Below are 22,232 nucleotides of genomic sequence, written 5' to 3' on the forward strand. Positions count from 1 at the left end.
ATGCAAGCATTATAAAGAATGACAATAGTAGCTAATCAAGTATTTACTAAGTGCCACAAGCTGCTCCTATTTAATTCTAATAAAAAGTAGATATTATTATTATTGTTAATCCATTTATAAATGAAGAAATGAGGCATAAAAAGGGTAAGTGACTTGTTCAAGGTCTTACAATAGAGACATTAAAGCAATCTGGCTCTAGAGTTCACACTGTCAATCATTGTTCAATATTGTTTCCTAGTCATCTGTAGTGGAGTGTGAAAAGAAAATAAACTGATAAGTGAAAAGAACAAATTGTAGAAAATTTCTATAGTATGATATCACCTGTGAATGCTGTATATCTATTCATTTTCCATTTGTAATATGTAAAATGTTTCCTTATGACATTAAATCTCTATTTGTAAACAAAATTAATAGATATGAATATATTGTTTTATGTTTTTAAATTTTTTTTTTGATACAGGGTCTTGCTATGTAGTTCAGGCTGGCCTAGACTACATAGTACCTGTGTGCTTGCAGCAATTCTCCTGCCTCAGCCTCCCAAGTCCTGTGATTACAGTTTTGTGCTACCATGCCCGGCTTTTTTTTTTTTTCTGGTACCGGAGATCGAACTCTGGTCCTTGCGCTTGCGCAGCAGGTGGTGAAACCACTGAGCTAAATCCTCGGCCTTTTTTTTTTTTTTTTTTTGAGATAGGGTCTCACTATGTAGTTCAGGTTGGCTTTGAACTCACTATGTAACCCAGGCTGGCCTCAAACTCAGAGTGATCCTACTACCTCAGCCTCATGAGTGCTGAGGTTACAGGCATGCACCACCATACTGACTGAATATATTCTTAAATATATATATATATATATAATATACACACTTTTAAAAAACTTTTATTAGTACATGTTTGCAGTACATAATGATTGGATTCACTATAGGGAATTGGTACATGTACATAATGTATTTCAGTTCCCTTCTTTATCCCCCTGCCTCCATCCTCCTTTTTATTTTTCCAGCATCAGATTCATTTATTTGTCTTATCAGACCTTATAAAGTTAATTATAATATTTACAGATTGAAAACCAGACTAATAGGCCAAAGAACGTATACAATATGTAAGACAACTGTACTAAGTCAAGGTACAATTTTAGATACATTGTCTGCACTGGATTACAATATCTTTTTTTTCCCTACCATCTGTCTTTTATTTTGATATATATATTTTTTCATATAAGAGAAAACGTGATATTTAAGCTTCTGTGTCTGAGTTACTTCACTTAACATTATGGTCTCAAGATGCGTCAATTTTCCACAAATGACTCAGGTTTATCTTTTTAATGGCAGGATAGTACTCCATTGTATATAAATACCACATTTTAAAAAATCCATGTATCTGTTGATGGACATATAGGCTGTTTCCAAGACTTAGCTATTATGAATTGTGCTGCTATAAACATGGGTATGCATACATCACTGTGGTGTGATGTCTTTAACTCTTTTGGAAAGACACCTCGAAGGAGAATAGCTGAATCAAATGGAATTTCTACTTTTAGTTTTTTGAGGAATCTCAATGCTGATTTCCATAGTGGTTGTATCCATTCACAATCCCACCAACAATGGTGAACTGGGAGCTTTTAAGAATAAATGAGTATATGTTATTTTTATAGTAACTTTTAAATAAAATTACTTTAAAATAGCGGACATGGTATTTCTCTGACAGTTATGTAATATGAAATATTATTTCTGTGACTAAATTTAGGATATACTTTATTCATTATATTGGTATAGAATAAATCTGCTCATTTTAAACTTTTATCAGAGAAATGTCATTTTCTTAAAGGCTAGCTCTTTTCTAACATCCATTAAGTTAGAAGGTACTTAGTGAAGATTTGCCTTATTTTTATAAACAGGAGTGTTTGTGATTAAAGACCTAGTACTGAAACTTTTCACAGTAATTGAGATCAGAAAACATAGAAGTTGATAGCAGCTTTTACTGGATGTTGCTAGTTGATTGAGCATAATTTTCTTGCAGGAAGATGGTATCATGCTTTTTAAAGCTCAGAGCATTTATCAAAAACAAATGTCAAATTGAACCTGCCTTGTTTATTAAGATACAATGTTCTAGCATCCACTGACAGTATTTTAATATTATGCTTGTCATCGAATATACTTAGAATTAGGTTGGCTGGTAAATGCTGAGATATGCATAATTGAAACTTACAGTGTAACTTCCCTGGGTTGTGTTTTTCAGGTGAAGCTCTGAAAGTATCAGCTGAGAGATTTACAGATGACCCTTGTTATCTCCCAAAAAGGGAGGCTGTAGTTCAAGCCGCCCGTGCCTTGTTGGGTGCAGTTACCAGACTCCTTATTCTCGCGGACATGATTGATGTCATGTGTCTGCTGCAGCGCATGTCATCTGTAAGTAAAAGATGGCTTAGTTTGTTTTGGTATTGTTCTCACTTCTAATTCCATTCTTCAAAGCTGGCATCAATCCTGGTGCATTCTTGTCTCACCTTCATTTCTTATGTAACTTGTCAGACGCTGACCAGATTGGTTTGTGAAGACTAAAGTATACTTCAAAAGACTGAACCCAGAAGTAGTACTAAAGCCAGTGGGAAATTGAGGAACAGAAGATAGCTTGCTGACAAGGAAATGTTTAGGAGAAAGTTCTAAACTTTTGATTTGAACTTATTATGCACTATATAAATATAAGTAAATAATAGAATTATGTAGAAAATATATAACAAATGTGTTCATATAAATGACTTGAAAAGGAGAGATCTTAAAGCTTAAGATGTTTGGAAGTTTATTCTAGTTTGTAAATGAGTGCTACTTTGCCAATTCCTCTTGACAATGATAATTAGTGCATCCTTACTAGTAGTTTGTGAAGTCTGTAGTAAGCCATTATAAAAACATATACATGGATTTAATGAGTAAAATTGTATTTTAAGTAGAAAAAACTCAAGACAGCAAGATATTCTGCTTGCTGTATTTTGCCAGACAAATCCATTGAACCAGAAAGAAAACTTTAGTAAAGCCTTATTTTACTTTCATAATTTATTTAGTTTGACCATGTCATGGTGTCCAGAAGAAAAGGTTGCAAAGAATCTCTTGAAATCTCTACTGAATTTCCTGCTTTAAAGAGGATCTTTACACTTGTGCTCATATATACATCTGTTTTCATAAAATCACCTGGTGATTATACTGTTACTACATTAGTAGTAGTACAAATAGTAGCTTTGTTAGATTGACCTTGTCAAAATCATTTTATCTACTTGTTAAGATAACCCTTCTTTACATCTTGTATTTACTGTTGGTTATTTTGTTCTTTGATGTTCATTTTATTTTTAAAAAAAATTTTATTTAATTGGTACATTTTAGGTATACAATATAATGACATTCATCATTGGAAATTTGCACCTTTACATAATCTCTCTTGGTTCTTATTTTTCCCCCTTCCCCTGCCCTCCCTTCAACCCCTCCATCCCTCCCTACCTACAAAGACTTTGTTTCCGTTTTTTCATTTTCTCATATTAATTCCATTCCCTTCTTTCCTTTCCCCTACCCCTCCCACTTCCCCTTCCCCTTTGCCCCTTTTCTTCCTATTTCATGTTACCTATTATACATTTTAGTCCTTATTTACACTTTCAGTTTCTCACACTAGAAAAGCTATTTGGTATTTACGCATGTGTGTCCTGTTTATTTCACTTAAGAGTGAAATAAATGAATAAATGAAATAAGTGAAATAAAGTGAATTTCTTTTGATAATTTTATTACTCTAAAAAAGCAACTCAATTGTTTTGTTCTTATTAATTGGTTATTAATTTGTTGAATTAGAATAGTCAAACATCTGAACATTCTTAGATTCAGTTTTCTTGAATGTAAACATAGACACTAAAAAATTCTGTAAAAAGAAAAGAATATGAAAGATTGAGTGTCAGGTGATTCCTAGTTCTGATGACCCAATATTTCCTATATTTCAGACTCTAGATTGTTGAGATAAGGTAGAATAAAGGGCTTTTGTAAAGTGAAAACTGCCACCTTTACAGTCAACTATGAGATAAATGTTTATAAAGAACACAACCACCTTCACTGTCATTTTAATTGAGAGCCTGTAAGTACTAGGCACAGTGCTAGCCAAGTCATATATACCACATCACTTAAATGATATTGTAGATCAAACAAAAGCAAAGTACTAACTTTTGTAATAAAAATTATTGTTAATAATTATAGAGTTTTTATTATGTGCCAGACACTGTATTGAATTATCTCTATTAATTCAATGCTCACAATAGCAATATCATAAATTTAAGAATCTTGTTCAAAGCAACAAGAAAACTTTGTGCACCAAGAGTCAGAACAGTCTAAATACAAAGTTTAAGAAGTGTTTGGACAAGTTCATGAGCCTCCAACAGGCTGTTAAGTTAGGTATGTCAGAAGACATTCTAATCTCCAACCATTTTCTCCTGCATTGCTGGTAACTTGTCAGTACCTGAACTTGGGCTAGAGCATTTAAATTACTTATAAGCATGTACAGTACAATGATGATATTTTATCTGTGAGAAGGAAAGGTTTCATATTAAAGAGAAGGGAAGCCATTTGTGGTAAACTGCAAAAGAATTGTGTGCTGAGCATGGCCTTTCCTATACTCATCTTAGGAAATTCTTCATTATCTTTTTAGGTCTGATGTTTTTAAGATAAAATATTACATCAAACTTTATTCATTTTCCTCAGCAGAAGGATTGGACTGAGTTACTAATTTGCCATTACAAGCAATAGAATTCCCATAAATTACTTCAGGAAATATTTTTCTATGCATATTCTAGATTGTAGGTAAATCATATAAATTACAGAAATCAAAACATCTTGAAATCCAATCAAATTATCTGATGTGAACATGCCAAAATATATTCAGATAATTGCCTTTCTGGTTTGATGCCTAACATTATCTTACCTATTATTATTTTGGTTCATATTGATTTTGAGAGGAACTAAAATCACCATGTATGTGAACTCAAACTACTCTTAATCTAGGTCTTCTTCATATGATACTAGTTTCATTTTTTTTTTTTTAGTATGTAAAGGTAAATGTTACATTTATATTCATTGAATTTTATCTTGTTAATTCTGGCATCACGATCTTTTGGGCTCCTGATTTTGTCTTTTCCTCCTAGCCTCGTGTCATTTTCAAATTCTTTAAACAAGTTATTCATAAAAAAGTTTAATGACATGGATAATGGTGTCATATCTTCCTTTCCAATAACACCAATCAAATATTGACAGACTTTGAGTAAAGTTATTGAAATGAGCTTCTAGCTCGCTTCATTGGGCTACTATATAAACTTTTCTTCTTTATTTCTTCCTCAGGCATTTTCCCAAAGGCCTTTTTGAAATGAAGATATATTGTCTGTGGCATTATGGATTTATCAGTCTAGTAACTTCAGTTATATAGGAAATGAAGTTAGATTGGCATGACTTACTCTTAATAACCCAATAAGAGCTCTAAGTGACCATTGCTTGGTTGCTTTTATTCCCTTTTTTTTTCTAACTTTCATTTTTCGATTACTCACAATCCACTTACAGTCAAGCAGCACTTGTCTGCTGGGATCTCCTTGCCCTTTAGTTGTAGATATAATTTGTTTATACCTGCATTCCATGTCCTGTCAAATATAATGTCTTCCTCAAGATTTCTGTGAATTTTCTGGGAGCACATATTCTCAGGGTCACCTCTGGTGCCAAGCTTTTGCTTCCACTGAAGTGCTTTCATTTTTGGTTTACTTTTCTATTCCTGTTTTCCATTATGTTCACCTAGACTATTGGGAGTTGACCTTTTCCCCTTGATCTCTCTCTCTCTCTCTCTCTCTCTCTCTCTCTCTCTCTCTCTCTCTCTCTCACACTCCTCCTCTTCTTTACTCCTGCTCCCATGCATGTTTATGATATGAAAAACTTTATAGAAGACTGGGAAGATGGAAGGAAGTGTTTCTATATTGTAATAATATATCCTAAGTGGCATCAATTTGTATGTTATCTTAAAAATCCTTTAATGCCTTCATCTCATTGCTCCTCCACTGCTTTTCTTCTTACTTATTCTCCTTTAGACCCCTAAATTCTTATTCATTTGAATGCAGTAGATAGCTGGTTTCTTCCCATCATCAAACTTGGCTGTGCCCTTAGGGCATCACTGTCCACCTTTAATGACTCCATAAGGTATTTTCCTCAGTATAGACAGTACCCTCCCCCAAAAGAATTAATTCTATAGTTAGCTAGAACACACACACACACACACACACACACACACACACGCACGCACCCTACCATGTAACAATCTATTATAGAATTGTTTTTCTGGGTGCACACATTTCTTTCTGCAAAAGTTGGCTACCTTCTTATTTCTTGCTCTTATTTAGAATATAATGGACAAAGGCCTGCTTCTTCTCTTTTCCCATTTTATCTTCTGTATTTCATGCAAGTTTCTGGCTCTATCTTTCTTGACACTCTTATGTAAGTCCTTGACACTTTTTCTTTGTTCTTTATTTTACTGCATCAAAGAGTTTCTTTACTTTCACAAAGTTTTCTTTAGTGATTTTATTTTCTTTCTTTTTTTGTCTTTTTCTTCTCTTTTAATTTTTAATTTTATTAGTACTACAGTCAGAAAGGATCAAAGATCTAAACATTAAAACAGAAACATTAAAGTCTGCTGAAAAATAAAATAAGTAAAACACTTGAAGACATAGGTGTAGGAAAGCATTTCCTAAACCGAACCTTACTTGCATAAGAAATAATAGCAAGAATCAACAAATGGGATTATATTAGGGTAAAAAGCTTCTGTACAGCAAAACAATCAAACAGTAGAGTGAAGAGACAGACAACAGAATGGGAAAAAATTTTTTACCAGTTGTTCTTCAGACAGACGACTAATATCTAGACTATACAAAGAACTCAAAAATATCAAATCACCTAAAATTAAAGATCCTGTCAAGAAATGGAGAAGAGAAATGAACAGACACTTTACAGAGGAAGAAATACAAAGGGTCAACAAATGTATGAAAATGTTTTTTTTCTTCTTGAGACATTTTCTAAATAACAGAAATTTTCATCACTATTGAAGTACATAGACGTCAGGTAGATGAGACATTACTCTACTTCTGATTAATATTTTGTACCTATACATTTCCTGCTTTCTTATCTCTATTAAATTATCCCTTTCATATAGAGACTGCCTTCAGAGATGCAATATGAGGATATAGGCTCAGGTCACCAGGGAGAGCAAATACGGGTCGCTGAGCAACTCTTAATGTGACCAGTCCTGCCACCTGCCCTTAGCTAATGTATAGTTAAATAATTAAGGATTTCTGAGTTGGAAGTTTTAAGGGTCTCTGGCTCCTTAAGGAAATATTATTTTCTTTTGTTGGAAACAGCTTGAAATCAAAGGTAAGGGGAGACATAAAAAATTATATTCCAACATTTCCTTTATTGTAGATATTTGGAAAGGCATGTGGCTTTATTGTCACTGTTGTTCATAATTTTCAAAATATTTAAGTTGATACTACTCAGGTTTTCTAACTACTCTAAATTATACTTCTCAGAATTCCATATCCTATATTCTGAATTTTATAAGAATCAGTTTTATTTGGGAGAAAATTGGCTTAGATCTCTCTTTTATTTAGGGGTTAGGATAATGTAAGGATAAAACATGACTTTAAGTGGCAGGGGAACTTGCTTGAACCCTGACTTTGCTGTTGATTAGCTGTGTGACTTTGGGAAAGTTAAATGTCAATAAACTTTGGTATATTCCTTTGAATTATAGTAAAAGTGAAATTTACTGTGAAAACTTTGAAAGGGTCTTGTGAAAATTAACAGATAATTACCTGGTGAGAAATGCTGTAAGTTCTCTTTTACCTTACTTTTCTAGTCCCACTATGCATTCTTATTAATAAAATGGATATGAGAAAGATCTTTAAAACAGCTTTAGTAAAGTATGATTTGTATGCTTTATAATTAACTCATTTTAAATGGACAGCTCAATGATTTTTGCGTAAATGTACAGATTTGTACAATCATAACCATAATTTTAGAACCTTTCTATCACTCTCCTCTGTTGGACCTTTTCCCTATTTAATCTCATTTTCCATTCCCATGCCAGATTTGCTCATAGATAGAGCACTGGGAAATCATTTTTAACATTTACAAATCTATGTAAATGTACTGTTTCCACATTGTGTAGCTTATTGCCTTGAGATAATGCCCAAAAAGCAATTATCAGGTGACCATTTTGTTCTGTCCACATTCACTACTGTAAGTGTGATGAATTTAATGACAATGGTCTCAGAATTTTGTGGAATTTTAAAATTAATAAAGCAGTAAGTATAAAACTAGGTGGTAAGGGCTGTTTCTCTTTTGGTTTCCTGTTTCTTGTATGTCTGTTATGTTGTCTATTGATAAATATTTGTAGAATGAATGCCTTTCATTTTTCTTCAACTGACTTTTACAGGCTTATAAAGTAGGCTGACGGAGACAATTTGTTTAAAGTTATGGATAACACAATGCACAATTGGAGTGGTAGCAAATTGTCTAAAGTTACTCAGCTATTAAATGCCATAGCAAGGACTTGTACTGAAGATTTCAGGACCAGTGTGCCTTTAACTATACGGGACTATTTTTAATTTTTATTTTGTTTATAAGTTTTATAGTCACACTTCACAATGAAAACCCATTTGAAATATGTATGTGTGTTTTAATTTTCTGATTCAGATGTAAAATTACCCCCTCCCCCACAGAGGTTGGTGCTGTGGATCCAACCCAGGATCCACATCTTCAGTCCTGTGAACTTTTAAATGAGCCTTGTTATCATTTTTAAAGTTCATTTGGAAAATATGTATGATAATCAGTTTAGAGAAATAAATAAAAAAATTTTTAGTATACTGTTTTGGTTGCTCTGTGGTTGCTATATTTAATAAGGTGATTGAGCCATTTCTTATGCTTACATTTTTTAATAAACATTAATATTTATAGAGTACTAACACATTTTTTTTTAACACATTATTCTTTTGACTATTCCCTCTTTCAGTTTTAGTTTCCAGAATCTTTTGACATTGTTTCAAATTGGCATTTTGGGGACACTAAGATCACACTTGGTGATCTAATGCTTTCATTTAGGCATTTATTGGATATACATATACATATAACATTATAAGCCTGGGATTTGTTTTTGTTCTACAGGTAGCACCCAGTACCTTGTACAAATACAAAAATATTAAATGAGCAAAAGTTACAACTATTGAGCTAGCTCTTGTTTTGGAGCAATACTTGATATTTTTCATTAGAGGAATTAGTAGCCTGCTGGAGGTATGGATTTATTTGAATCAATTCATCTGACTATAAAAGGAAACCAGGGCATTGGCAGTAAGGGTTAGGGAAGCTTTACTTGCCAGATTCCTTGCTGCATTTATTTTTTACTGTTTCAGCTGATTTCTCTTGTCCTCCTTCTCAAATTACTCTATGAATCTACATAGTTTTCACGAACTTATTGGAAATGTAGTTTGTATAGAGCATTGCCTTAGATTTATTTAAATATGTATTGTCAAGAAAAGGGAGAAAAAATGTATTTGGGAAGAGGGAATGCTGAGTCAAACTAAATATGTCTCTGTTGCCTTTTTTATGCTTCTCTTTCTTGCAAAACAGATTTTCAGTTATTTTAGTGGGAGATGAGCAATCAGGGCCTTAGCTGTTTTATTTGATGGATTGGTATTATTATTATTATTCTGAACAGAAAGAATCTGATGAGAAAACAAACTCTGGGAATGTTTACAATGCTTATTTTCATGGTAGATATTGGATTTAGGAATATTTGCAGCTTTTCATCTTTATCTTGTCTTCCCTGTGATACATGATAAGATAGTCAAATAGGATGGAATTGGATTTGTTTCTCCATTCAGCAACTGTTTAATATTCAGTTTCTACAATTTTAGAACATACTTACATTTGTTTTTGGTTCAAAGTGATTCACTGTTTTTTTTTTTTCAATTTGAATTTGGTTTGCAATGAGTTAAAAATTAAAACAGGATAAATTTAAAGATCAACAAGTTATTTTGGTGATGTTGGCTCATTTTAAATTCCCATTCAAATCTTTGAACAGGTAAGTCCTGGGAATATTAAAATCTCTTCAATTAATTATACTTCCTTTCCCAACTTATCTCCAACTGGGAGATAATTTATTTTGAGAAATAATCAATATAATGAAATTATAATGCATTAAATTAATATAGGAAACCTCAGAGGTCTGTTTCAGTGACCAAGCAAGCGACCTGTTTGAAAGAAAAGTCCACAAACCAAATTACATAAAATTCAAAAAAATCTGGGCCTCAACCAGTTTTATTTTTAATCTTTTGTACTTCAGCTTCACCTGCAAAGTAAACTATTACTTTTACTCTTTAGTACTGTAAATGTGTACATGGGTAGTTGGGGGTGTGTTTAATAAGAACCTATCCAAGTTATACCATAGATTTCATATGAACTCTCCATATCAATTACTTGTTATTGTAAGTGAAATATCTAGTTAAATGAATGTAACAATCATAGTTTTAGAGTACTTTGAGCTCTTTAGTATCAATAAATGGAAGATATAAGTCCTGATAATAAAAGTTCAAACTAAAATCTTCACATTATTCAAACTCTGACCTTTAGTTAAAACACTCTCAAAGATGATGTACTATTATTGAATTTTCTCCCCTTCTTCTTTGTCCATGGACATATTATATAGAAGTACTGGTTTTATGTGTTTATTATTTTAGAATCTTCTAAGTGTATTTCTCCCAAAGTTTTTGTTTGGAATTGTATAAAGTTCACAGACATAAATGTTAAGAAGAACTATCTAAAAAAGAGAGCTAATATTTCTTAGAGAAGAAAAAGTACTGAGAATAAAATTGTTTTAGAATTAAATGAATTGGTTGGTAAAATAGCTTGTATTAATTCATAGATAAAATTACTTAACTTGTTAGAATCTTAGATCTGGTATTATTTTGATTTGAATGTAGTGAGACGGGATCAATAAATGGGCAAGGTACAGAGATGATCATACAACATGATAAATATTTAATAAAGGCCATTAAAATTATGTTGAAAAGAGCTTATATTACAAAAGGAGGAAAATGATCAGATTTCGCTGATGTTTGAACTGATGAGTGGATTGCATAGGTCTCTGAAGTCTTACTGTTTTTATGGTCCAACTGAAATTCTCTCATATCTTCTGTATGGTCCAAGTCCCTCAGTCAGGATCAATAAGATTGTTGAATTTTCACTGCATGAAAATTTTATCTCTTTTTTGGTACTTTTTCCTGATTTGCTTTGTGTTAAAGTAAATGGTAATGTAGAAAGAGCTGAGATGTTACAGTAAAACCCTACTTTAATCAAACTTTCTGAGTCCCAGTTTTCTCCTTTGTAGAGTAAGAATGGTAATACGACCCCCCTGTGGTTCTTGTGAGGATTCAGTTGAAAGCATAAAGTATCTTGGGCTGAACGGCACTCAATAAATGTCAGTGTCCTTCATATTTTGATTTTCATGTCTGTTTTGTCCCATAATCTATAAGTTCCTTTAGAGCAGGATATATGTTTTATATTCAAGGTGACTTGAGCATAGTAGATTCTGAATGATTATTTGGTGAATTAATTTGCTGACGCTCCATGGAAACTTAGTTTAGCACTATTATTTCCCATTTCTTTTTCCTCTGTCCCCTTAGATTGAGATAAACCTGTTGCTTTCATGGAACTGAGGATTTAATTCAGTAGAATGCGATTCTAATATGACTTATTTCATAGAGTTTGATATAGTAAGAGTCAAATTATTTCCTTGGGAACTTAATTATATTCTATAAAATCTTATTAGCCTGTCTCATGGCATCATAGTCACAGTGGAGTTCTGGTGTGTTAAAGATGGTGAAGTCTCTATCTGTAGAAATGTCATGGCACAGAGTAAGAAGAAGAATTTGGGAAATAGATGACACAGAGGGAGCCAATGCAAATGTCTTGCAAATTATGTTACTTGACATTTTCAATCACTAACCCTTCAAGTATGTTCTAATTTACTAAAAAAACCCCAAGAATTTAATTTCTTGTGAACTTCCTTTGCTTAATTATTAATGCAGACAGTATTCTGTGATGTACTGTACTTTGTTGCCTTTGTATTTATCTAGTATCTGACTTAAAAATGAACAGGAACATTCTGATTTAGCAGAATTGATTTCATAACTCATCTGTGTTATAGAGCAGACATGAATAAATGTTTGCTGAATATGCCACATATGCTTCGATCATCAAAATGTTAGGGAAATGTCTTTTCTTCCTTCTGAAATACGAGCTCTGAGAGATCTGCCTTTCTGAACTTTGCTGGGTGACCTATTCTCCATACGTTTTCTACAGAGGCAAGCCAGATCCTAGGCCATTACAGTAAAATATTATGCAAACAGCTACCTTTTTGGGCCCGGGATTTAGCTCAGTAGTTTTGCCGCCTGCTGCGCAAGCGCAAGGACCTGAGTTCGATCCCCGGTACCAAAAAAAGCCAAAACAAAAAAACAGCTACCTTTTCATAAGTTTGTGACTGGAATATGAGTGCTTTTTAAATGTTTCCTCATTACATTTTGAAATTATACATTTATTATAATGTTTTTCTTTAAAAGCAGCAGCATATCCTAAAATATAAAATTTATTATTTTTTTGAAAATGAAGGAGTAGGGGAAGTGGGAAGGGTAGGGGAAAGGAAAGAAAGGAAAAGAAAAAATATGAGAAAAAGAGAAAAATGGAAACAAAATCTTTGTAAATAGGGAAGGTTGGAGGGGGTGAAGGGAGGGCAGGGGAATGGGGAAAAAATAAAAACCAAGATACGTCATGTAAAGGTACAAGATCCCAAAGATGAATGTAACTGTATTGTATACCTAAAATGTACCAATAAACTTAAAAAAAGAAAAAAAATGAAGTATGGTGTTGTTCTCAGAATTTTTTCATGCAATAAAATTGGTTGTAATTAGAATGCAATTTACTTTTGTAATGATACCTAATTATTTCCTTGAAAGATAATTAGCTAGCATTTGTTATCTCTGTATTAAGGATGGGAGAAACCAAGGCTCATTCTTTTTTTTTTTTCACTTAAATTCTTTTATGGTACATTTTAGGTATATAATACATTTACATTTATCGTTGGGTGCTGTACCTGTACATGATGTACCTTGGTTCTTATTTTTTCCCCATTACCTGTGTGCCCTTCACCCCTCCACCCTTCCCTATTTACATACTTCATTTCCATTTTTTTTCTTTTCTCATAATTTTTCCTTTCCCCATCTCCTCCCACCACCCCTACCCCTTTGGAGTTTTTCCTATTTCAAAGTATCAGTTATTAGTTATTAATCCTTTTAGTCCTTATTTACACTCTCAGTTTCTCACACTAGAGAAACTATTCGGTATTTACACATGTGTGTTTTATTTATTTCACTTAAGAGTATGGCCTCAATATGCATCCATTTAGCTATAAATGACTAGTTTCTTGTTCTTTATGGCTGAATAGTACTCCATTTTATAAAAAAATGCACATCTTTGTCCAGTTTCCAGTTGATGGGCACTTGGACTGTTTCCAAATCTTAGCTATTACAAACTGTGCCGCTGCAAACATAGGTGCACATATATCGCTGTGGTATGATTCTTTTAATTCTTTTGGGAAAATACCCAGTAGGGGAATAGCTGGGTCAAATGGGACCTCTAGCCCTAGTTCTTTGAGGTATCTCCACACTGATTTCCATAGTGGTTGCACCAGTCTGCACTCCCACCAGCAATGGAGAAGGGTTCCTTTCTCCCCACATCCCTGCCAGCATTTGTTATCCAAGGCTCATTCTTGACTTTCTGTGTTGGCTAGCAAGGAATTTGAGAAAAATATACTATTATCTAATGATATGCTTTTGTTTTCATTTTCAGTTTCAAAGAACATTTGAATCTCTTAAGAATGTTTCCAACAAATCTGACCTCCAGAAAGCCTACCAGCAGCTTGGGAAGGAGCTAGAAAATCTGGATTATTTAGCCTTCAAACGCCAGCAGGTAGGTGTCAGCACTCTCCTTGGTGGAAGAGATGAGCATTTTAGGGTCCCTGCTGTCCTAACTGTCAGAGGTGCGGGAGGGTCTGGTGAGACTTGTCTTCTAATGGTTAGGGCAGAAATAGCTTGGACTGAGCTGGTCTGCTGTGTTTATACAGCTTCCCGCAGTGTTCAATGTGGACCTTGCTTTTAGATGTGTACTTTAAGGGTTTCCACATGTGTCCTTATACCTGTTTTAAAGAAAACACCTGCTGTTTTGTGATGGCCCAACTACTCTTTTACTAATGCTGCCTCACTGGCAGAGAGGAAACCTCTATGATGCGTTGGCCAGATGGCTTAATCAGTAAAAGGTTGTGGATGTACATACAGAATTAAGTAAAATATGAATTGACATTTAGTTTTCCTTTCTTTCTTTTTTTTTTTTTTGTACCAGGGATCAAACTCGGGTCCTTGTGCTTGCACAGCAGGCGGTGAAGTAGTTTTCTTTTTTGATCTTTGAAAATGAGTAAAAATTTGCTAAATGTGGAAAGGTAAAGGAAAACATATTTAACATATCTACGTCTTTTTCCTCCTTGTATAAAAGCTCCAAGATAAATCCAGAGCCAAAATAAACTTGTACAGGGTTGCTTTTAGAACTGGTACTTTATAAATGTGATAGTATTCATAATTAAATTCCTTGTATTTTGGAGGTACTACCATAAGTAAAATGTTTCCAGTTTCTTTCAGCCACTAGAGGTCAGGGTTGTCAAGCTTTTAATTTGGTTGAGTGTTTATTGTAATGGGAAAAGCCAGTTAGACATTTAAATTAGGTTGTGTGAGATTTGGGAATGTGCTCAATGAGAGATGACATCTAGAGAAAAGACTAAATAGCTGACTTGCTTGGCCAGGCACCGAATCCTTTGCTTAAGTGTCCTTCCTGTTAGTGTGACATTCTTGCCATTGCCTAATTCACAGATTTTTGATCTTCAGCGTGGGGGTTTTCAAAGCAACACTTCCTATATTTAGGTAACCTTCATTAAGTCAACATGATGTGGCTAAGAAAAATTGGCCCAAGAAGAAATTGCATTCTAGATTCTCACTCTATCACAGATGTTATAAGGGCATTTCACCTTTCTCTTGGCTCTGTTTTCCTAGGAGTTAATATTTCTTTTATAGAATGTCTCGGGTCAAATGAATCACCTGTACATATGCTTTAATTTTTGTGAAAAGAACTCAATATGCATTTAAATTTTATTTATTTTTTAAATTAGTACTGGCCTTGGTATTAGATATATAGTAGAGGTAGTCACAGTTACTGAGAACTACCATAGTTAAGTTCACAGATGCCAATATTTAAAATTTACGCCATGAGTCACTGCTCTGGCCTATATAATTTTTATTAGTTTTGTTTCCAAGATCATATTTTTACCACCAAGGGGTATTTGAGTTGGCAGGCAGTAGTCACTGTCCTCTTTTCTTAGTCTTCCTCATTTGCACATTTTCAGTGATTAGACTTAACATTAGCTAATTGGAAGAAGGTAAGGGCAGTGGGGTAGAACTTAAGGAAAATGGCAATGAATATGGATAAGTAAACTATATGTGTGTGAGGAAAAGATGGGCAAGTGGAATGTCTGTATATATAAATCATATATGCTCTTTATTAAGTGACAACTATATGTCACATAGTATGACTAAGACTTTTGTGGATTAAATTGCTACATATTTCTAATAATACAGTGAGGTTAGTTTTATTAACACCATTTTACAGATGAGAACACTATTAAGAGAGTTAAGTAACTCCTCTAATAAGGGATGAAACTGGGCTTTAAGATCTAAATCAGTCTGACTTCAAACCTGGAGTGTTATATATCCAAGGTTCAAAGAGCCAGAACATCAGCTGTTTTTGACTTGGTGGGATTTGTCTTTTATCTCCCATTCTTTTCCTGTAAAGCTCCCAAAACTATTAAGCACCCTGAAGAAACTGGTTTTTCTCCTACTGGAAGATTCCAGGTCTGTATAAAATTGTTAATTCAGCAAGAAATCTTCCTTGCTAGAAGGAAAGATTTTTTGTATCAGAGAATTAGTTCTAGTTTGTTCCTGGTCCAACCATATTTATCATTATTTGTTGTGGTAAAATGTAAGTTGCATAAAGACAAGGTCATGTCTGTATCCATCTTCACTATATTCTTTCCTGCTTCACAATATCTGACCTATGGCAAATGTTTCATAAATACTATTGATGGTGGTACTTCTAGAAACAAAGCATACAAAAAGTTTTTGCTTCGAATTATAGGCAATTAAAATCAATGTGTTTTGCTTCACTTTTAAAATTCAGAAAGGTGTTAGCCCTTACCTTCCTGTATGCCAAATTGCCCCTTGGCCTATGTATTATTTAGGATTTTCCTAATGCTTCATTCTTCTATGCACATCTTTAAACAGAAAATGTCAGTATTAACTTAGCTCTGGATTATGAATGTTCAGTGAATCAGCTATAATCACTTTATTGGACTCATTTATTAGATTTTATTTCTGACCTTTTCTATGCTATTTTAAACATCATTTTTGAAAGCTTTCTTTCTCAGCACCCTGGATTACTTTATTCCATTTTTTCACTTCTCTTTTTTGAAAAGTTATTGCACTTTCTCTAAGTGTGAATTCAGTTATTTTTTAAAAAGGAGTAAGTGCTTGTATTTTAGCTATTCCTTGGGTTAGAACACATACACCTCTACATTTTCTTACTTTCAAAAAGTTAATGATAAAAATAGCTTTAAAAAGGTAAGAGAGGAGGCTGTGCTAGATGAGATGGTATATACATGGGAGTGAGCTAGCCTGAAGGAAATGAATGACAAAGCAGGTTTGATCTGAAAATCTGGAGATTCTTTCAGTACCCACTATCTGGAAATACAATTTTGGAGTTTATCTACTTGAACTGTTTGGTTTTTATCTTCCTGGTTAGTGCTCTATAGGAATGGGAATAGCAAACCAGTTATTACATAGATCCCAGTTTATGTATTAATCTGAAAAGTTATAAATCAAGAGATTTTCCTGGGGCTTTGGTTTTGTAGAGTACAATAAAATAAGATTTGATAACTTAGATTCTAATTTAATTCTTTCTTCTCTTCTTCTACCCTTAATACTTATAATAACATTATGGAATACATCCCATTTTCCAGAGGCTTTGAAAACCTTTTAGAATAAACTGAAGTTGATATTATTGAGTTGAACATTATAGAGACTAGAGCACATTTATGTGTTGCGAAAATATGTGAAATGAAAATACTGCACTTCAGATACACATCCATGTGGGAACACATCATATATTCCTAATTCTTGTCTTTGATCATGGCATGTTATTCTTGCCTTGTAACCTTTGCACAGGTTCATGGAACTTTGTTAGAATATACAGCCCCTTTCTTTTTGCTTATTTCATTATTGATCATTTGATCATTCTTTAAAGCCAAGCTGAAGTCTTGCCTCCATCATGATACCGCATCCTATGACATTTAGTCAATATGTAATCTCTTTATTCTTTGCCACTCTTAGCTTTTTTCTGTGTCATACAATTAATATCAGATTGGTCACATAGTCATTGAGAATCCATGTAGTGCAGCAGATCCAGCATGGTCTTTGCAGCTATCCAAACCTAGCTAGACTATTTGTGTGGCCTTGGACACCCAAGTTTCTTCTTTTAAAAAACGAGGAAATTAACACCTAACTTACAGCCTGTTTTGAGAAAATAGTATATAAAGTGAGTCCTATAAAGCATATAAAGAGCTTAACAAGCACTTAATATTTTTTTTGTATGAATAGCTATCATAATGTTTTGTTTTATAAACCTTTTTCCTAAATGTTTTCTAATTTCCACAATTTCTATTTTATGTATTTTTTGTATTACATATACCAGTAGGGCCCAGAACTGTTATGAACATATAGAATGGAATGCTTTTGGACATATGTAGTCTAATGGATGGTGATGTGTGTTACAGAAGGAGCATATCTCTCAAGAAGGGAGTTGTGACATTTGGTTCTAATATGTTTCTATAGTAAAGTCTCTTGATGGACAGTGAAATTAAAGTCCAAGTTCTTGTGCCATGGCAATATATGGGGGAAATGGGTCTTAGATCCAATATCCGGTCCAAATTCCAATCGTGTAATAATTATATCCTATGTGCTCAACCTTCTTTTTTGTGGAGGGAGGGGAGGGAAATGGATGAAGAAAGAATTAAAATCTGTTGTGTACAAGTGCCAGCTCCCCACTATGAATGTAATCATTATGTATTGCAAACATTTACCAATAAAGATAAAAATTAAAATAATGACAACATCTAATAAATATGAATATTCAGCCTTGAAAAAGAAGTAAATCCTTCTACTTGTGATTATATCAATGAACCTAGAGAACATCATGCGAAATAAAATAAGTCAGACAGAGAAAGATATATATTATATGATCTGATTTGTATGTGGAATCTAAAAAAATCAAATTCACAGAAGCAGAGAGTAGAAGCGAAGTCAGTAGGAACTAGGGATGGGAGAAACTAGGAGTTGGTCAAAGGTGCAGCTGTTAGTTTTGAATATGTTCTGGGGACCTAATGTGGAGGTGATTGGTATAATTAATTTGTAGTACTAAATATAGTATAGATGCATATACATCCTCAAATGATCATATTATATCTCTTAAATATAGTCAATCTTTGTCAATTAAATATTTTAAAATTGAAAAAGGAGAAAGAAAATCCAGATGCATAAATAACTGACCACACACATGCACATTACACACAAAGTAATCCCAGGCTTACTCTGCAACTGAAGAACTCTGATAGTTGAGCATGGTGGTATGTTGGTGGTCTCTCTAGAGGGAGACCTGGAACCCCGGAAAGCACCGACTTTTAAAGAAAGTAAAGGAGACAGCCTGGGGGACGAACAGCAGTTTAATTCCTCTGGCACTATTCGACAATCACAAAGGAAAGAAGCAAGGCTTTTATACGGGTAGGAAAGCAGCTTAGTTATTCTGGGTGTCGTCTTTCTGATTTTAACTTCTGGTGACAAATGACTTTAGGTGACTTATAAAAGCTACAGGCAAATTTACAAGTCCCCTGTTTCCGTTCACCAATCCCGTACATCAAAGAGCACACCGCAGCCCTCTTCTTATCAGATAGTATCAAGAGAGCAGGACAACTTTAGCCAAAATCAAGCCCACCGGCCCACCACAAACATCACAGATGTGCATAATAAGTCGTATCTCTCTTACCCCCGTAGAGTCATTGGGTCACGGTCCTCTGATCCCAGAAAATGGTAAATAAGAAAACCAGGAAAACCTGTTTTTCTCCCGTGAGAATTTTACAACGTCTCTTAAAGTTTTCTGGCATTCTTTTAACAAACAGACTTGTGGAATTTCCCAGAAACGACTTAATTTTCTTAGTTAACAAACTTCTTGTGATCTATTCTTACAACTAGATAGCTGAATTCTACCATTTCCCACAGTGGTACATACCTGCAATCCCAATTACTCCTAGGCAACAAAGTGAGACGCAGTCTTGAGCAAAAATAACAATATAATTCTAAGGGGACAAGGCAATAATGTAAGGATCTGGTGAAAATAATGTTAGTGAAACAAAACTGCATAGAGCTAGGTTTCTTGTTGGTGTTTTATAGCATATAGAGAAGAAGAAATTGATAAATCACTGGTAATCGTCAACCATATAAAGACTTACAGCAAGAAAAATGTTATGTATCATGTAGGACATTGAAACATGCAATGATCTTTCCCTCAGAGTTGTTTACCTACGTTATGGTTTAAACTTAAAATGTCCCCCAAAAGTCTTGTGTGTTCAGGGTTGGTCATTTAAAAGGTGATTGGATCATGGAGGTGCTATAATCATCAGTGGGTTAAGCCATCGATGGGCTCATAGCTGAATGTAGTTAGGAGGCAGGGCCTGGTTGGAGGTGGGTCACTGGAGGTGTGACCTGGAAGGGTGTATTCTTGTTTCTTGCTTTTCCTTTTTCTCTCTGCCTCCTGGCTGCCATGGGTTGATCAGCTTTCTCTGCCATGCCCTTCTTCCCATATGTTGTCTGCTTTTGCACTGAGTGACCATGGATTGAATCCCCCCAAATCATGAACCAAATTAAATCTCTGTTCTTTTATCCTTGTAGGTGTTAGGGGCATTTTGTCTCAGTGATGAGAAAGCTGACTAATATCTGTAACATAAAATACAACTAACTTTTCATTGAAGTTAACCTTGAAATGGAAGTTACAAATATATTTTACTTAAGACCTTTAAAAATAAGAAATATATACATCTGGAATTATTTAGACATAGTCTAAGGAGGAATGTAATGAGTGCTAAGGGGAGATGTTAAGCTTATAGAACAGTGGTTCTATAAGAAACAGATTCATGTCAGTGGCCTTTGTTAGGTGAATTATGTTAATTACTCATTTGGGAGAGGATCCTTCTCTTCTTTATTCTGTAATTAATCTAGCTCTCTTGAAAGAATCCTGATTGAATTATTCCTTTTAAGAGTAAGTGAACCAAAGACTGCCACATTAAAATATTCAAGTCTTCGATGATACTCTGTTTCTTATTTACCTAGTCAAGTCAAATGATTATTTATGCCGTTTACAAATCTGTTTCTGAAGATCTCAAAGTGTTTCAGGCATAATTTAAACATTCATTCTACAGATATTAAAAATGTTGTATTATAAAGCACTGTGCTACACTAAAGTTCAAACCAACCCAGACATGTTTTATTTTACCCACCACAAATACAATTCTACTTTTTAAAAATTGTATACTGCAAAGAACTAGGACTGGAAATCCCATTTGACCCTGCTATTCCACTGCTGGGGATCTTCCCCAAAGAATTAAAAGAATCATACCACAGTGATATATGTGCACCCATGTTCATAGCAGTGCAGTTTGTAATAGATAAAACTTGGAAACAGCCCAAATGCCCATCAACTGGAGACTGGATAAAGAAAATGTGGTTTTTTTTATAAAATGGAGTACTACTCAGCCATCAAAAATGAGAAATTAGAGACATTTATAGCTAAGTGGATGCACATTCAGGCAATACTCTTAAGTGAAATAAATAGGACACACATGTGTAAATACTGAATAGTTTCTCTGGTGTGAGAAACTGAAAGTGTAAATAAGGATGAAATGTATAATAGGTAATGTGAAATAGGAAGAAAAGGGGCAAAGGGGAAGGAAGTGGGAGGGCTAAGGGAAAGGATAGAAGGGAATGGGATTAATATGAGAAAATGGAAAAATAGGAACAAAATCTTTGTAAATAGGGAGGGCTGGAGGGGTTGAAGGGAGGGCTGGGCAAGGGTGAAAAATAAGAACCAAGAGAGACTATGTAAATGTGCAAATTTCCAATGGTGAATGTCATTATATTGTATACCTAAAATGTACCAATGATTAGAATGAATAATTGATAATGCAAAATAGGAAGAAAAGGTCCAAAGGGGTAGGGGTAGTGGGAGGCACAGGGGAAAGGAAAGAAGGGAAAGAAAAAAATGATGAGAAATGGAAAAAATGGAAATAAAGTCTTTGTAAATAGGGAAGGGTGGAGGGCATGAAGGGAGGGCTAGGAATGGGGAAAAAATAAGAACCAAGATGCATTATGTAAAGGTACAATTCCCAATGAGAAATGTAATTGTGTTGTATACCTACAATGTACCAATAAAAGAATTTAATACAAAAATAATTGTATACTGTTGTTTATTGTAAAGGAAAAAATCAAAGATGGTGTTACATTTATTTTTCTGTTTTTTGATAAAGAAGAAGGTTGGATATATAATTCAAGGTTATTCTGAGATAACAGCAGATCTTGAGTTAATATTCACATTTCCTGATTTCCAATTTATTGCAATAGGCATCCAACCATTTTCACTACTTCATAAACTGCAGATCTGTATAGGGTGATTTCCTCCCCTATAGTTAAAGTCTGAAAAAAAAAAACCTTATGGATTTTTATGTAAGAACATAGCCCTTTATTTAAAAATGAACGATTAAAATGATGCATTATTACACATTTGTTCTCCTAAAATTTGATTTCCACTTTGGATAGTTAATAGTTATGACAAGTAGGTGTCTTCTATTAAATTACTGAAGGAAAATATTACAGAGACATATTTTAAATCCTAAGGTTTGCTGTTCTGTTTCTGTCTGGTATCTCTGGAGTTCAGTTTATTG

At 33.9% G+C, this 22,232-nt stretch overlaps 1 protein-coding gene across 11 annotated transcripts in view; it reads left to right on the top strand.

Moving 5' to 3' along the window:
- Positions 1-22,232, top strand: part of Ctnna3 (catenin alpha 3) — a 1,794,873-nt gene that overhangs the window by 151,579 nt on the left and 1,621,062 nt on the right. For all 11 annotated transcript variants that reach the window (XM_021259452.2, XM_021259448.2, XM_021259451.2 and 8 more), the window contains 2 exons: positions 2,235-2,401; positions 13,940-14,059. In XM_021259452.2, coding sequence (XP_021115111.1) covers positions 2,235-2,401; positions 13,940-14,059 — 287 coding nt within the window. The remainder of the gene's footprint in view (positions 1-2,234; positions 2,402-13,939; positions 14,060-22,232) is intronic.

The sequence above is a fragment of the Heterocephalus glaber genome, unplaced genomic scaffold, assembly GCF_053883595.1.
Source record: "Heterocephalus glaber isolate CG9 unplaced genomic scaffold, H.glaber_assembly_v1.0 deba00001497, whole genome shotgun sequence".
NCBI classification, from domain to species: Eukaryota; Metazoa; Chordata; class Mammalia; order Rodentia; family Bathyergidae; genus Heterocephalus; species Heterocephalus glaber.